At 48.6% G+C, this 17,148-nt stretch overlaps 2 protein-coding genes across 2 annotated transcripts in view; both read right to left on the bottom strand.

Moving 5' to 3' along the window:
- PPARD (peroxisome proliferator-activated receptor delta) overlaps positions 1-9,417 on the bottom strand; it is a 110,751-nt gene extending 101,334 nt beyond the window's left edge. The window contains exons 1-2 of the mRNA XM_010848725.1: positions 9,287-9,417; positions 5,641-5,725 (exon numbers count right to left, since the gene is read on the bottom strand). The gene's annotated coding sequence lies outside the window, so the exon portion shown is untranslated. The remainder of the gene's footprint in view (positions 1-5,640; positions 5,726-9,286) is intronic.
- A 5,599-nt stretch (positions 9,418-15,016) lies between these two features.
- Positions 15,017-17,148, bottom strand: part of DEF6 (differentially expressed in FDCP 6 homolog (mouse)) — a 22,135-nt gene continuing 20,003 nt past the window's right edge. The window contains exons 9-11 of the mRNA XM_010848724.1: positions 16,828-17,067; positions 15,794-15,884; positions 15,017-15,590 (exon numbers count right to left, since the gene is read on the bottom strand). Of these exons, the coding sequence (XP_010847026.1) occupies positions 15,367-15,590; positions 15,794-15,884; positions 16,828-17,067 (555 nt within the window). The 3' untranslated portion in view covers positions 15,017-15,366. The remainder of the gene's footprint in view (positions 15,591-15,793; positions 15,885-16,827; positions 17,068-17,148) is intronic.

Below are 17,148 nucleotides of genomic sequence, written 5' to 3'. Positions count from 1 at the left end.
AGAAATGATCTGGCCAGATGAACAAGCTCGAGATTGGGATGGCAGGTAAGTTTTCTCCCATGAGACCTGACTTGGGAGGAGGGCTGTGAGAACCCATCTGAGTCTAGAGAGAAGTTCCAGATCAGCTGGTGCTATCTGATGCCAGGAAGGGCCAGGTTAACGACAGTCCAAATGCTGCATGTTACCCACTCTGCTCCACACGGCACCTCTGGGAGTTACAGCAAGGTGGCTTCTGCCCAGACATCAAAAGACACAGAAAGGCAAAGCAAGATAAACACAGCCGCTTCAGGATACGGCTTTATACCTGGGACACGGTCCCTCTGCTGTGCAGCACCACACGGCTCTTGGTTGGAATGTGCTGCTCATTCCCCTCAAAGCCTTCAAGGGCTCAGGGAGGTGACTGAGGATGATAAATTTCCACTGTAAGAACGATATGCTTATCTCATGGGTTTTATTGATCCACTGGGTCACCAGTGGATCCAGCTGGCTAAAAATATTTAATAGGGAAATGACAGAGGAGTGGTTCTTAACCAGGGGTGACTTTGTCCCAAGGGGACATGTGGCAATGTCTGGAGACATTTTAGGTTTTCACCAAGGTTGGGGGGGTAAAACTGGCCTCTGGTGGGTAGAAGCCAGGGATGATGCCTGACATCCTACAATATGCAGACAGCCCATACAGCAAAGAGGTACCAGCCCAAAATGTCTACAGTGCTGGGGCTGAGAAATCCTAAGCCAGAGAAAACAGAAGTGGAGGTGAAGAAAGCAGAGTGACGGTCACAAGTACGGAATGCTTTATGGGATTAAGGGAAACAGTAAAGGCACACCTGGCCTGCTTGTTTGGAAAAAGGGATGATCAGTGAGCTCTGGGTTCTGGCAAGTTCAAGGACGGCCTGTCTGGGAGGCGAGTGGGCCGCAGACAGCTGTGTACGCAGAGCAGCTTGCCTGGCCCCCGCTGCAGGCAGAGCTGGCTTGTGCTTCCAGCAGAGAGGTAGCCAAGAAACTCTGGGCCACTGAGGTCACAATTCTTGGATGAAGGAAATGCCAAAAGCAGTCATAAGATAAGGACCAAAGAGTTATAGCAGGTTACAAAGAAAAGCAACAAAAATCTGTTTTTAGGTCCCTAACAATACAATAATAAAGAAATGAACTTAAACATGAGGTCATTTTCCCATAATACCTGGGAGACTCTCCCTTCAGGATCCGTCCCATGCGGGAAATCTTTCAAAGCTGTATTGCTGTGAGCTGTAGATAATTGGGGAAGGGGAGCTTCCTTCCCGTCTCAGAGCTGCTGAGACGACACCAAGGCCTGGGAGAAGTCAGGCTTTGCAGATGGCACGTGAAAGGAAAAGAAGAGCAACATACTGCCCGGAACTCCAGGAACTCCTGAGGAGCAGATGAAGACTCCTGTCAATGGGGGAGGGGCCTGGTGCAAGAAACCACTTCCTCCTGAGCTCAGGGCCCTGGAGCCTGGCTTGGAGAAACCAGCACTTATGGAGGCTCCTCAGTCTCCAAGTCACAACCCCACACCCTGAGTGCTAAGAGTCACATCCAGCTCTGCCCGACACTAATGCCGCTCCAGCACTTCCCCAGGCGTCTTCTCAGACAGCAAAGAGCCACAGAGACAGGTCAAGGGCATGAGGTGCCGAATGGCAGCCAGGGCCCCGGGAACTGCGGGAGCTGCCAGCCCCTGCCCTAAGGCTGGAGACCCGTGAGAGCAGTCTTAGCTGGGTCTCAAGCCGTTCCTCCAGCCTCGTCCTCCGTCCCTCTGTTTGCTGTTTCCCCCCTCAACCCTCTTCCTTCCCCGTCTTCATCCCTCTCCCTCCCATCCTTTCATCTGTCCCCTTCTTCTCACTCTTTTCCTCACTTCCTCTTGGTTGGTGATACTGAAACTGTCAATGGTGTCACATGAAGCTTTATCTTTCCTGCTTCTTATTTGATAAATTATGGATTTTTTAATGTGTCTTGCCAATAAAACCTAAATTCAGTTGCCTTCTAACTTTCGTGAGCCCTTTAACCTCTCTGGTGTATCAGCACCCCTAAACAACACCTGTGTATCTGTGTGTGTGCGTTACTCCACCCAGGCTCTGTGTACTTAATCTGTGTGGCTGGCAGCTCAGCATCAATTAATTTCAACAGCAACCAGAGGAACTCAGATTATACATGAGGAAGAATTTCCTCATACTTAAGACAACTGTAGTAATCTCCTACCTGATCTCTCTACCTTCATTCTATCTCCATTTAGTCAACCTTTGTGCAATATTAACATAATGACTCCTTGCTCTAAAACCATCAGCAGTCACCCATTGCCCAAAGAACACAGAGTGCAGATTTCCTCACCTGGTATTCAATGGCATCTATAAAGCTACTAGAAGTTTCCTAACAGTGGTTTCCAGAAATGTAAATTGTGAGAAAACACACTTTTCTCCTCTTGAGTATTCATTTACAGGCCAGGTTACCTCACAGAAGGAATGCTAATAAAAAGCACTGCCTGGCCTGCATGGAGGCCTCTCTCCCTCCCAATGAACCACGAGTCCTGCTGCTCATACCCCTGTGCAGCCCTCTCCTGAATCTGAACCGGTCCCATGACCAAGAAGACACAAAGTGACACTGTATGACTTCCAAGGTGAGGCCCTAAGAAACCTTGCCTGTATCTCTCAGTACACTCAGTCTTTGTATATTTCTGCTCAGAACAGCTCCCATACTGTGAGAGGCACAGGGCACATGGAGAGGCCCCGTGCAGGTACCCTAGTCAAAACCGAGCATCAAGTGCCATGTGAGTGAGCCAGTGTGTACATCCAACCCGCTGGGTGTTCAGATGACTCCTGCCTTGGTCTCCACTTGACTCCAGCAACATGAGAGACCCCAAGTTAGAATTACCCAGCTGAGCCCAGTCAACCCACAGAATCATGAAAAATAATAACATGCCAATTTCACTTAAGAATGTCCTAGATGAACCAATAAAAAACTAACTTTATTAAATCATGCCCCTTGAGTGCATGTCTTTTTTTAGGCTGTGCCACGAGGCATGCACGGCCTTAGTTACCCAACCAGGGATTGAACCTGTGCCCCCTGCAGTGGAAGGGAGGAGTCTTAACCACTGGACCATGAGGAACAGGAACGTCCCAAGTACATGTCTTTTAAATGTCCTTTGTAATAAATCAGGAGTTCCAAGACTGTTCCAAAGAAAAGCAATTGTGCAATTGTTTGAGTTGCAAGCTAAACTAGCCACTTTTTTTTTTCCTTCATAAAGTACCATTTTTACTTGAAACAAAAGAATAACAGCCAAATAAATTATGATTATTTAGACTGGGTGTTTAACAAACTTTTTCTTGAAAATGAAGTGAGCTATCACTTCAAGAAAAGAAACTGACAGTATGTTACCAACAATAACAAATCTAGCTTTCAAGAAAAAATCCAAATTATAGAAAGCTTGTATCCACCATTGTGAGCTTCACAGCTTCCTAATACTTGAAGGATAAAAACAGTGGTCTGAATACGATTTACTGATGTCGTAAAATGAAATATGTCAACACTTAGAAAATATATATAACTCAGTGAACCAATATTTTCCAAAGACCAAAATAAAAGATCCATTCGAAGTGCAAGATGGGCCAATGGATTATAAATGTCACAAAATATGAGAAGTTTGTTAAGGTTTCAGACTCCACATTCCAACTAAAAGAAACTACCATTTGTCCGGTGTTGGTACAGTATTAAAGAATAATATCCATAATTATCTGCAAGAGCTATTAAAATACCCTTCTCCTTCTCAATTACCTATCTGTATGAGGTCAGATTTTCTTCATATTCTTCAACTGAGACTGTACTTCAAGAGACTGAACACAGAAATAGCTGTGAGAATCCAGCTCTTTTCTATTAAACCAGACATTAGCAAAAATGTAAAACAATGTCCTCCTCTCAACATTTTTGTTTTGGAAAATAGTTATTTTTCATTTAAAATGTCATTTGTGATAAATGTAATGGTTGTATTATTATATTAAATGAATTCACAAATTAGTAATTTTAAAAACTGCCTTGGTTTTAATTTCCAATACAGTAAACAAAAGTTCATGACATCCTTAACAATTTTTAAGAGCATGAAGTTGACTTCAGAATAAACCAGCTTCCTTTCAAGGTGGCCAATCTGACACCCGGTTTCTTTAAGGACAAAGCCAACCCTCACGAATGACTCGCTCCTATCAATGAGTGTCCTTGTACGGCACATGTTTTTAGTACTCACTGGCTCTCAGTGTTCAAAAAACGTTTTTATGCATATGTCCAGGCCGTGAGGACAGCCATGGACCAGGTCTGAAATCATCTGTCACAGCATCTGGCCCCAAAAAAGTGCCTTAGGTGGGAAAGACTAAGATGACAACACCAGTTTTTTGAGATTAACACTGAAAAATCCAATAAAGCTACAGCCTCATCTTTGCCAGTGGAAACTAAAGAAAGAAAACTTCCGGCTGGGGGCGGGAGCTCAAAGTTAAGAGATGAACAGGACAACTGACCCTGGACATGGACAACAGCTGCCACTGTGGCGAGCTACTGCCCAAACAAATGACCAAGCAAATCAAGTCAACGCAGCAGTTCTCCCTGACTCTGGGGAACTTCCCTCTCTGCCTTCTCTTAGAGAACCTCAGAAGTCCTCCCAAATCTTCCTCCTTCCACACTCACATTTCCTTCAAAGAAAAAGACTTGGTATGGGATTAATAGGAGGGGCCCTTGCCTGAGACCTTCCTGCAAGATCCACAAACAGCCTGACCCCCACAGACTGTCAGACTCATGAGCTCAGCACCCTGTTTGGCAACAGGAAAACCCACCGGGTGTTAGAGGCAGAGAAAGGGAAGTGAAACCCATAAACAGCTATTAAAACTACTGAGCTTCAGAGATTAAAACAAATCAAACAGGAGCCCCACATTTCCCCTGGCCCCCAGCAGAGACCCCACCACGGCCAGGCTTCCCAGATAGTTGGGACAATGAACGTCGAATTCCATGGCGCTCCCCTTCTGAGAGTTTACAAAACCTGCCAGGCATCCTGAGAGCCAAATAGGGAAACAGCAATGGGAAGTGCGGAGCATTGTTCTGACTCTCCTGAGGACCTGATATCCCAGCAGAGATGCTAGAAACAATTCTACGTATCACGCCCAGCTACCACATACATGCCAGCAAACTACAGACCCATGAACAGGGACAGAATCTAATTTCTTACCATCATCATTTTCCAAGTGCCTAGTAATTCACGTGGCGCACAGCAGGCACTCAAAAATGTTTGTTGCATAAATGGAAGAGAAAGGTGCACACCATCATTGTGGCCTGGCACCCGTATGGACAGAGAAGAAAGTCTGTACCTTTATTCATTCAATATTTACTTAGCATTTCCTCTGTACCAGACACTGTCCTAGACACAACAGGAAATAAAATAAGACCCCGCCCTTGTGGAGTTTATGTTTCAGTGAGTGTAAAGGTGAAAAGCTTAATGCTCCTCAAAAAAACCATGTTTAAGCCACAGATTCAATAATTATTTAATTAATTACTGTCACTACCAGATGCAGTGACAGGCGCCTGGGATCTGGGACCCCGCGCTAGAGAAATCACATCCATCAGTTGTCAGAGGCCCCGAGGTAAGAAAGACAGGATTACCTCTTTGGTGCATCTGTCCTCATCTGTCGGTGAACAGAAGCCACTGCGTGAGTACCATGTGCATACCCCAAAACACCACACAAGGCTGCAGGAGAGAAAGAAACCGCACATCTTTAGCTGAGAGGCACCGGGGGTCAGAAAAACAGCTCTGATACATTATAATGAAACACGAGGGCTCAGAGGGTGCTCCCAGGATGGCTCCTTCTCTGTCACTGACACATACCCTGAGATGTTGTGATTCTGAGCCTGAGTCAGCAAATATTTCCCAATCCTGGAAGTCATCTGCTCATTTCCAAGTCAGCAGACACCGGCTTTGCTGCTTCTACCAGGTGGGTGGGAGGAGCTGGTGAGGTGAGGGAGAAGCCGGAGTCCAACACTCCCCATGGGTGGCAGCTCATAAACGGAGATGGCCTGAGTCATACTTGATTCCTTGACCAGAGCCCAGTGGAGACAGCACTGGAGTCACACCCTCATCACCAGCCTCTGAGCCATGAAGGCCAAGGGCCATGTGCCACGGAAGAAGACCCGGTATCTGAAACCTGATGCGAGAGGCCGTCTTCTCCCTGCCAGGCTCAAGCGTGTGCCCAGCTCTCCTGACATCACCGAACTCAGCTGCTGCGAGTGGCTCCTCCCTCTGGATCCAAAGGCACAGAGGAAGGCCCTGTAGTTTGGCTTCCCAGCCTGCAGGCAGCACCCTAGGAGGTGGGCCTCAGTGACAGAAGACAGCTGAAGCCTTTAGCAGCCAAAGGGCCAGGCCCTCCTGAGAGAAGCTGCACCATCCCAGGACACGCCGGGAGCTGCAGGCCCTGGGGACAGCTTGCACAACAGCCAGGACAGTGGCATTCTGTCCAAAAAAGAGGCCTACGAGCTTCCCAGGCCAGGGCCCAACACTAGCTGTCCTCTCACCGGGCCCTGGGGAGAGGGCTCTGAGGGACCACAGGTAGGACTGGAAGGCTGAGTGGGGGCAACTCTTCCTGAGTACTTGGAGGAGGAAAGCAGAAGTGGAGAGGTGAGGAGAAAGGCAGCCGAACAAAAGAGCGGGTCACTGAACTAAGGAGCTGCTGGGCTACCCCATCTGTGGGATAATGTCAGGGGCCTGTCTGCCGAGCTCTGCAAAAATCACCGAATGGGCACTTGGTCGTGGATAATGACGACTACCTACGCAGAAGACGACGGGGTGAACAAACTGCAAGAAGCTATCTGGCCGGAGCTGCTGGTGCCCAAGCTGCTCCCCAAGGACTGGGCCTGACTTCCTCTTGGGCCCTTCTTACTGGCCACCTCAGTGGAGAGTGCTACCAGTGGGTAAGCAGACAGAGCAGCAGCAAACAGCTCAAAAGAGTTGGATAAACTCCTGGGGAGCCAGATGCTGGACAAAAGGACCACCAAACACACAACCCCAGCTTCATCAGAAGGATTCACCAGAGGGACGTTTCCTATAGGAACAAGGGATCCCTTTTGGTCCTGTCTGCCCAAATCCTTCCCCTAGTGTTGCTTGGGAAAGGGGACTGGCTCAGCCTTCCACAGCCCTATTCACTCTCACAGAAAAGGGTCTGTGCACAGGAGGGCTCCAAAACTTTAAAGTTTGGTCTGGCCGATTCAGTTGGCTCTCCACCACAGCTCCTGAAGGCTGCCAATTCTGTGTTCAATTCTGGCTCAAAGGCAGAGAGCACGATCCTCAAAAGAGGAGACCCAGAAACCCAGAGCCAGGTGAAACAACAGGCTTTCATTTTTGAACCTGCGAGTGGGTCACGCTTTCAGAATCCTTCAAGATCAGACTGGACAGAGACAGAGGATATGTTATTTCCTCAACATCTCCTGAGTCCCTGAGAGGACTAACACCAAAGAAAGGAGCTCAAACTGAACTAACACATTTGTGACGAACTTTCACCTTGGCAAGAAGGTTAAACATCCAGATGCACCACGAACATGGTGGGTTCTCCAGCCCCAGAGAAGACGATGCCTGTGACTGGAAGCAAGGCAAGCTCCTGGCACTGTCTTCCTAATGCAGACCCACAGACTGCTCCGGCAGATACGACCTGATAGCCTCAGCTACGCCTGGGCAAGGGGAACAGAGCCTCAGTGTCAGCCTCCCTCTTAGAGCCACAGGAAACGAAGCTCCCAAGGGAAATAGAGGGAGAAAAACCTTCAGGAGAACCTGCTCAGTGATTTGACATCAAAAGCCCAGAACACACTCAGTGGGTTAAGAGATGCATGAGGGAAAAAGCAGCAGGTGGTTTGAGCCACCAATAACAAAAGGGATAGATAGCTGCCAGCCCCAGGGCTATCAGGCTGGCAATCTGTTTCAAAACTTGAACAGGAAAAAAATGTTCTGGAGCCAGTACAGAGGAAACAGGTTGAGGTCCACAGGCATTCTCTGGAGACTTCTCTTAGCTCTCTGGGATGGGCATAGGGTGGAGGGCGGGAGGAAGGGCAGAGACAGGCTGGGGTATCATGGTTTAAATGTGTATAATATGTCCAGAGTGTAAAGCCACAAAGCCCTGTTTCCTGGAAGGGGAAAAGAGTTGAACAAGGCCTCCAACTGCCCCTGGCACACACCCAATTCAGCGGCTGGTCTCTCCTCAAGGGTTCCTGGAAGTCAACAAACCCATAAAGGGGAAGTACTCAGCTGAGACTGGGAGAATGGTCTATAAACTGGACATTATCCCTGACGCAACACCCTAGTAAATTCTCCCACACAGACACACGTTATATTCACCTCAGACATTCAGAGCCTTACTTCAATCAAGGGGCTGCACAGCCTACCCCACGTGGATCTCATCTGTGGGTCATGGGAAAACAAAGTAGTGTCTGGAGCTTAATGCTTCTCCCAGAAGCAGAGGCAAGGAACTGGGAGGGAAAGGGAGGTGGATGACAGGAATGCAAGAGACAGGGCTGACTAGAAAGAAATCCTGAGAGTGGGGCAAAAAAAACAGGGCTTCTGCGGGGAACCAGGGTAGGAGAGGCTTAGGTAGACAGGGATTGAAGGCATGGGCTGAAAAAGCCAAGTAACAAGGTGAGAAAGCTGTGGGGGAGGAGTAATAGTGACGGGGGTGGGGGGGGGGGGCAGGCAATTGGAGGAAAGAGAAGACGGAGATGGGGAAAGAGAGCAAAGACTGGGAGGGCAAGGATAGGAGGACGAAGACAAGGATGATGAGGCGGGGGTGGGCGCAGAAGCTCTCCAAGGAGACCCTGGGCAGAGAGGGTCAAGGCTTTGGGGACACCAAAGAAGGGATGGAGGAAGAGATGAGAGGCAAGGGTGGGAGGGGACCCAGAGCCTGAGACGCCGGCTCTCAGAACACAGAAGTGGGAAGAGGCGAAGACACGAGGCCCAGAAGGGGCCGCAGAAGTCTGGGGGTCGAGGGGAGGAGGCCCACGGTTAGGGCTCGAAAAGCGACGGGCGTCCAAAGGCCGGGGGCGCAACGGCAGCGGGGCGGCGTGCCCGGAGAGCCACGGACAGCCGCGGCCCGCCCGGGCCCGAGTGACGGGAAGCGACGGCCGCCGGGTCGGCGGACCCCCTGCGCCTCTCGCCCCTCACTCCACTCCCCGCAGGGCCTCGCGCACCAGCCTCGCTGCTCGCCTCAGCCCGGGCCCGCGGCTCTCCCGCCTCCGCCGCTCCGCCGACCCACTTCCCAGGACCCGGACTGACCTGTCTCGGCTGCCCCAGCGCCGCCGCCGCCGCCGTCCCGCAGGCTCCGCAGGCGCCTCCGGCTCCTGCCAAAACTTTTCCCATTAATCCCCGGCTCCGCGCGGCTGCCGCGGCGTCACACGCTGCGCGGCCCGGCTCCGCCCCCGCCAGAGTGACGTCACCTGGCCGCTCGTCCACGCCCCCTTTCCACGCCCCCTTCCGCTTCGACCGCGGCCAATCACCGCACACCTGGGATCCGCCCCCTGACCCTGCCGCTCCGCCCACCGCACGCTGCGCCGGGCCCACCTGCAGCGCCCTCTGGTGCCCAGGGGAGGAGCCGGGGCGGAAGCTCCAGGACCAGTAAGACACGTCTGGCAGGTATCACAGAAGAGGATTGGAACTTGGAAGGGAACGTAGCGATTATTTTAGCACAGTCAGTCTCCTTATCCTTCCAGGGAAGAAACAGCCCCAGAGAAGGTGTGTGACTTGCAGTGAGAGGCAATACGGAGGCTGGAACCTGGATATTCCGCTGAAGAAGACTATGCTCCCTCTGATTTTCACAAAAGGGCTTTGTCCTTCAAGTTCAGTTCGGTCGCTCAGTCGTGTCCGACTCTTTGCGACCCCATGGACTGCAGCAAGCCAGGCTTCCCTGTTCATCGCCAATACCCGGAGCGTACTGAAACTCATGTCCATCGAATCGGTGATGCCATCCAACCATCTCATCCTCTGTCGTCCCTTTCTCCTCCCTCCTTCAATCTTTCCCAGCATCAGGATCTTTTCCAATGAGTCAGTTATTTCCATCAGGTGGCCAAAGTATTGGAGTTTCAGCTTCAGCATCAGTCCTTCCAATGAATATTCAGGACTGATTTCCCTTAGGATGGACTAGTTGGATCTCCTTGCAGTCCAAGGGACTCTCAAGAGTCGTCTCCAACACCACAGTTCAAAAGAATCAATTCTTCGGCCTTCAAGAGGCTTCTGTAACTAGAAATTTGGACTTCCCTGGTGATTCAGTCGGTAAAGAATCCGGGTGCAATGCGGAGACCCGGATTTGATGCCTGGGTGGGGAAGATTCCCCTAGAGAAGGAAATGGCAACCCACTCTAGTATTCTTGCCTGGGAAATCCCATGGACATAGGAGCCTGCCGAACTACAGTCCGTGGTGTTGCAAAGAGTCGGACACGACTGAGCGACTAAACCATCACAACTAGAAATTTGTGGTTCTGGATTTCTTACTTATCTTCCTATTCATCTAATATACTTGCCCTGTAAATGGGGAACATCCTTCCTTCTGTTGTAGAAAATTCTGTTGTCCCTTTTTAATCCAGGTCTTTAGGACCTGGAAGGGACTTGTCATCCCAACCTTCAGATATACCATAAAAAGGTACTTAGCAGGGACGTCCCTGGTGGTCCAGTGGCTAAGACTCTGCTCTCCCAATGTAGATGGGCTGGATTTGATTCCTGCTCTGGGAACTATATCCTGCATGCAGCAACTAAAGATCCAGTGCAGCCATAAATGATTGTTGTTAGTTTGTTGTTTTTTTGTAAAGTACCTAGCAGCTGGGATGCAGTCTTTAAAAAATAAATAAATATTTATCGGCTTCTCTGAGTCTTCATTGCTGCATGCGGGCTTTCTCTAGTTCCTTTTAGTTGTGGTAGCCAGGCTTCTCATTGCAATGTCTTTTCTTGTGCAGCAGGGACTCTAGGGGCACAGGCTTCAGTAATTGTGGCCTATGGTCTCAGTAGTTGTGGTGCATGGGCTCGGTTGCCCTGAAGCAGGTGAAATCTTTTCAGATCAGGGATGGAACCCATGTCCCCTGCATTAGCAGGGAGATTCTTTTTTTTTTTTAATTTTATTTGTATTTTAACACCAAAAACATTTTGTGTTGGGGTATAGCCGATTAACAATATTGTGATAGTTTCAGGTGAACAATGAAGGGACTCAGCCATACATATACATGTATCCATTCTCCAGGCAGATGGATTCTTGACCACTGGACCACCTGGGAAGTCCCTGGAAGGCAATCTTATGAAAGAGATTGGATTTGTCATCTGGAGTTGAACAAACTCTGTAGGTATATTATCTCCTCTCCATCATCTTTAAAATAAAGATTACACTCCGCTCTCTCATATACTCCCCAGGATACACCCTCAGATATCTGGTTAATAGAACTGAGTGATTTTTTTCTCTCTGCTTCTCTCTTTCCCGACCTCACCCCCCACTTTGTGAAATGAATGTGCAATACTTTTGTAATTCAGACGTCAACCTCCTTGCCTTTGAGATGGAAGGAAGAATGGGTTGTGGAAGTCAAAGCCTTCCCTAAGATGTCTGCAAATTTCTGGGGGATTTATATTCTCATAAATCTCTCTGCCTCCAGGCTTCAGCTTCTGCGAGGCTGTTGCAGTCACAGTTCAGAAATGTAGAGATGAAACTCAGCCCCTCCTGAGGACTGCCCAAACCTCTTCCCACACAAAACATTCATGGGTATAGATGGTATGATGCTCCGGGCCCTGGGGCAGGATCACATGATGCATTGCAAATAGTTTAAACTCACACAGCTGACATTCTTCGTAAAGTTGATGTTTTCTGATTGGCGTTTTTCCCCTTAGGGCCTGGCTTTTTCCCAAATTACTACCTCTCCTCCCTGCCCCACCTTTCTCCCTTCTGCCCAACTGTGTCCAGAGAAAAAAACAAATCCCTCTGGCTTTCTAGGCGCATCTCTTCATTGCTAGGGTTCTTGCCAACATTCATGCCCTGAAGATCTCACTTCCTTCCTTTAAAAGACTCATTTCCCCTAAAGACAGCTCCTTCTCTAAAAGAAATTCTGGGAACACTGTTAAGATAGTACATTTTTTATTCCCTTTTTTTTTTTTTTTTAACCTTGCCACAAGTCATGTGGGATCCTGGTTCCCCTATCAGGGATCGAACCAGTATCCCCGACATTGAAAACATGGAGTCCCAACCACTGGACCACCAGGGAAGTCCCAAAGATAGTACTTTTTTTTTTTTGATAGTACATTTTAAACCTCACTTCATTTTTATACTAAAAGTATGTGTGTGTGTATATATATATTCACCTAAATCAGTTAGCTTCTGTTGCTTGAGTCCAAAACAGACCAATACAGCTTCCCCAGATCTTCATTTTGACTAGATTTGCCCACAGGCATAGCTCACAATGGGAAAATTTGGTTCCTGCCAAGCCTTTTCAGACCAGCCAGAGAGCTCAGCTACCAAAACCTGCTGTGATGCCCAATTACAGTGTAACGGAATGGTAACTTACCGTGTGGAATAAGGCTAGACCTGCTTTGAATTATTGGATCCGGTTGCCTCCACAGCCATTTCAAGATCCAGCCAGCAGATGGAGTCCTCCTTGGCCTCCTGAAATCGGCCTCCTCAGCCCTTCTCTGTCCTCAGCTACAGCAGGGGCCAGGGAGGCATCACTGAGCTGGTGCCTCTTTGGCCCGGAGTGACACTGGGCTTGAGAAATAGGCACTTTACATATCCTGACAACAGTTTGCAAAAAGCCTGTTACATTCCAGCCCTTCCAGTCCATTGCCCGACCTCCCCAACCCTCAGAGTGGTGACCTGGGGCAGCAATGAGCACTTTGCACATGGCCTCGAGTTTATAGGTATCTTTGAAGGCATCAGAGATTGGATACATTCTCCTTCGTCCAGGATATTGGTAAGGTCAAGGGCATTCTTTTCTAACCCTGCAATCAAAAGACAGCAAAATATCTTCTCCTGCTCCAAAAAATGTCCCTCAGAACTGTCAGCTTCTCATGCCAGTCCCAGTTCAGGGTGGTTTTCTTTTCCCTGCCTCGCCACAACCAGCAACACCTCCCGTGTCCCATCATAGAATGGTCAAAAGCTGGGAATGGACTCCGTTTACAGGTGAGGAGACCGAGGTTTAGAGATTGTCCTGCCACCTCAAGTCTAAACACTACCTGGCTTCCAAGAACGTTTAATCAGTTCCCGTTCTATCTTTCTAGTCACAGTCCTTCGTAATTAGTAGTCTTCAAAATTTTTGCCCCTCTACCCCTAAAAGAATATATAAGAACTAATGCAGCTCCTTGCACATTCTTAAGGTGACATCTAATGTTTTTCATATTGGTTTCAAACAGTTGCAGAGTATGTATGTAATTTCTGCTGCTGCTGCTGCTAAGTCACTTCAGTCGTGTCTGACTCTGTGTGACCCCATGGACGGCAGCCCACCAGGCTCCCCTGTCCCTGGGATTCTCCAGGCAAGAATACTGGAGTGGCTTGCCATTTCCTTCTCCAATGCATGAAAGTGAAAAGTGAAAGTGAAGTCGCTCAGTCATGTCTGACTCTTAGCGACCCCATGGACTGCAGCCTACTAGGCATCTCCGTCCATGGGATTTTCTAGACAAGAGTACTGGAGTGGGGTGCCATTGCCTTCTCTGGATGTAATTTCTACTAGTTTATAAACATTAACATCTTATTATAAAACTACTATGGCGGGCGTATGTACTTAGTTGTGTCTGACTCTGTCGCCCCATGGACTGCAGTCTACCAGCTTCTTCTATCCATGGAATTTTCAAGAATATTGGAGTGGGTTTCCATTTCCTACTCCAGGGGATCTTCCCAACCCAAGGATCAAACAAGTGTCTCTTGTGTCTCCTGCATTGGCAGGCGGGTTCTTTACCACTGTGCCACCTGGTGTGCCCATAAAACTACTATATTACCCTTTTAAATGTGTTGAATAAGACTCAAATCCCATAGTGAATAAACAGATAAACAACAAGGACCTACGGTACAACACAGGGAACTACATTCAATATCTTAACCTATAATGTAAAAGAATCTGAAAAAAATATATATATGTATAAAATATATCTGAGCCACTTTGCTGTACACCTGAAATTAACACAACACTGTAAATTAACAGTACTTCAATTTCTTTAAATGGTCAAGACAGTAAAAAAAAACGTACATGAACAAGCTCTTCTTCAGCAATCAAAAATTTTACATTGTCTCCTTTTCTCCTTATACTTGTATTTCCATTCCACTTTCCCATTAAAAATCTAACCTTAGGGAATTCCCTAGTAGTGCAGTGGTTAGGACTCTGCACGCTTACTGCCAAGGGCCCAGATTCAATCCCAGGTGGAGGATATGAAGGCCTTAGCCATGGCAATAACCATGGGGTTAGAGATGGAGAGATAAATATGAAACCATGAAGGAGAGAGAATTGACTGGATTTGATGACGGATTTTTCATAAGGGGGTGTCAGGGAGGAAGCAAGTTATCCTAGACTCCCAGATCTCTGTCTTAGGTAGTAAGGTAGGTAATCAGGCAATATGGGAAGGAAGCAAGTCTGAAAGGTTTAGGCAAGTTACCTGACCTCTCTGAGCCTCAATTTCCCCATACATAAAAAAGAGAATAATAATATCCATCTCTCAGGGTTGCCATGACAAATAACCTGAGAAATTTCCAGACACAGAATATATGTTCAATAAACACTTCTGGGCAATATCAACAGTGGTGCTTTCTCATGTGCCAAACACTTAATCCTCAGAACAACCCTATAAGGGAAGCCCTATTATTTTCCCTATTTTATCAACATGGGAACTGAAGCACAGGGAAGTGAATAACTTGACCAAAGTCGCCCAGTTGGTAAGTGGCAGAGTGGACTTTCCTAGCCACTGTATTATACTGTATTCTTCCTGGGATCTATAACTGGACTTAAGAAGAGAGAAAATGGTAGGAGAGATAGACAACAAACCTGCTGCATAATTTATTCTAACAGCAGTTTTTATTCGGAAGGGTGCCTCCAAACTTGGTGGCAGTCTGGGGACAGGTGGTCCCTGGCTTGCTTGTTGACTCTTTCCCAGCCCAGGGCATAGGGCCCTTGGAGTTAAGGCACAGGGTCAAGTTCTCAAGGATCAACATCCCTGACAGCCTCAGTGGTCTGAGGCCTGGGGCTGGTGCGAAAAAAAAAAGAACCAGGTTCCAATCCAGGCTGTTTCATGGTCCGAGGGCCTGGGCCCTGGGCACCAGGGCTGCAGCTTCTTCTTCTGCAGAGGCTGGTGTCACCCACAGGCCAGCTGTGGCCAGGTCCTGATAGGCATGAGATTGGGGGCAAGAGATTAGTTTTCTGGTGCCAGGTCCAGTTTATCTTCCTGAGAGGCAGAAGCTGAGCTGGAAGCGTCTTCCCCACCATTGAGGGACTTCTGTTGGTCACTGCTGCTGGGTGAGGGGGTCTTGTTGTCACGGGATCCCCAGCGAGTCAGGCGCTTTAGGGAGGAGTCTCGGCGGGCAAGTAGAGGGGCCTGAAAGCCTGTGAAGGAGCTGCTGGTGGTGGGACGTTTGTCTGGCAGAGAAAAGGCAGGTATGAGGAAGCAGCAAGGCGTGCACAAAGGGGAGAAGTTGAGGGGCTTCACCTCAGCCCTCAGGGGAGAGGAGCACCCCCTGACCTGCAGTGCTCTGCTGGCTCTGCAGATGTGGGGGTCTCCCCTCCTCCCTCCCTTGTCCCTCTCCATTCCATGGAAAGCTCCAGGGTCTAACCCTTCTCACCTCCAGGTTTAATTGGATGCATGAGCCGGTTCATCTGGACATTCCAGTGTTTCACGTTGGTACTAGCCTGGCGCAACTTCTGTTGAGCAGCCTGTGGGGACAGGACCAGTGGAGAGTGGTCAGAGCCACCATCCAAGACAGCAAGTCTCAACCTTTTCAGGTTCACAGGCCCCTTAGGATCCGACAAAGGCTATTGATCATCTCCCCAGAAAAACTCATGTATGTTCATAAAGAGCTATGTGTATGAACAAAGTTGGCATCCAATTTCAGGGGACTCAAAGACCCTCAAATAGTCAAAAATAATCATAAGTATAGTTTCTACTTATCAAGCAACTAAAATGTACTAATATCTTACTTAACTTCCAGAGAAGAAGCTAAGAAACAAATTCAAAAGAGGTTAAGTGACTTGCCCAGGGACAAACATGGAGCTCTGAACCACTGTGTCACATCACCTGTCCAGGACCTGATGCAGAAACCTCTGCTCCAGTGTTTATCTAGCCATTAGCAGCGGCTGTGGGGTGGGGAATCATAGAGGAATTTTCTCTTTTTATGATACTTATTTCTGTGTTTGAATTTTTTTACAATGACCATGTATGCCAACAAAGCAAAATAAAATAATGAGTACTAATAAAAATAAAACATCAAACATTTGTCCTTTAAAAAAAATCTTCTATGGAGATTTGGGCTCCAAAGAGTGGAACCAAAGTGCAGGGTTAGAAAAGTAGGGGCTGGAAGAGTAGGAGGAAAAAAATTTTGCCCAGATGAGTAACAATGATAAAAAGAGCAGTTAATGTTTCTTCAGTGCTTACTGAATATTAAGTATCATGTGCTATCTTGTTTAACCTTTATAGCAATGCAATTACCAGTCCCCTTTCCCAGATGAGGGACCTGGAGCTCAGAGAGGTTAGGCCATTTGTCAGAGGCCACACAGTCAGGCAATGGTACAGCCTGAGGGACAGAGCACCAGGGAAGGTTCCAGAGCCTGTGCCATGGCTCACCCTGCCGCCTGCGAGCTGTTCCACCCCAGGCCTCACCTCCACATCCTCGTCGGCCCTCTGCCGGTTCTGCCGCACCTCTTCCAGCTGCTGCTGGGCCTGCTGCAGGGAGCGGCTCTGCAGGGCCATCTCCTGCTGCAGCTCCTGCTTCTCCTGCTGCGCCCGTTCGATGTAGCGCTCCTGTTCCTCCTTCAGCTGCAACAGCTGCTTCAGCTTCTCCTCCTCCTCCTCTAGCAGTCTGCGGGGTGTCCACTGTGTCACCTCTGAGGCCAAGGCACCTCACAGGTGCTCAACAGGTAGGAGGGTGGGGGCGTCAGGGAGGGGAAGCAGAAGGGGCCGCCTGGTCCTACCTGGTCTGGG

Source organism: Bison bison, unplaced genomic scaffold, assembly GCF_000754665.1.
Source record: "Bison bison bison isolate TAMUID 2011002044 unplaced genomic scaffold, Bison_UMD1.0 scf7180017864270, whole genome shotgun sequence".
Lineage (NCBI taxonomy): Eukaryota > Metazoa > Chordata > Mammalia > Artiodactyla > Bovidae > Bison > Bison bison.
The sequence above is the reverse complement of the archived record's forward strand: the minus strand, read 5'-3'. Positions and strand labels throughout refer to the sequence as shown.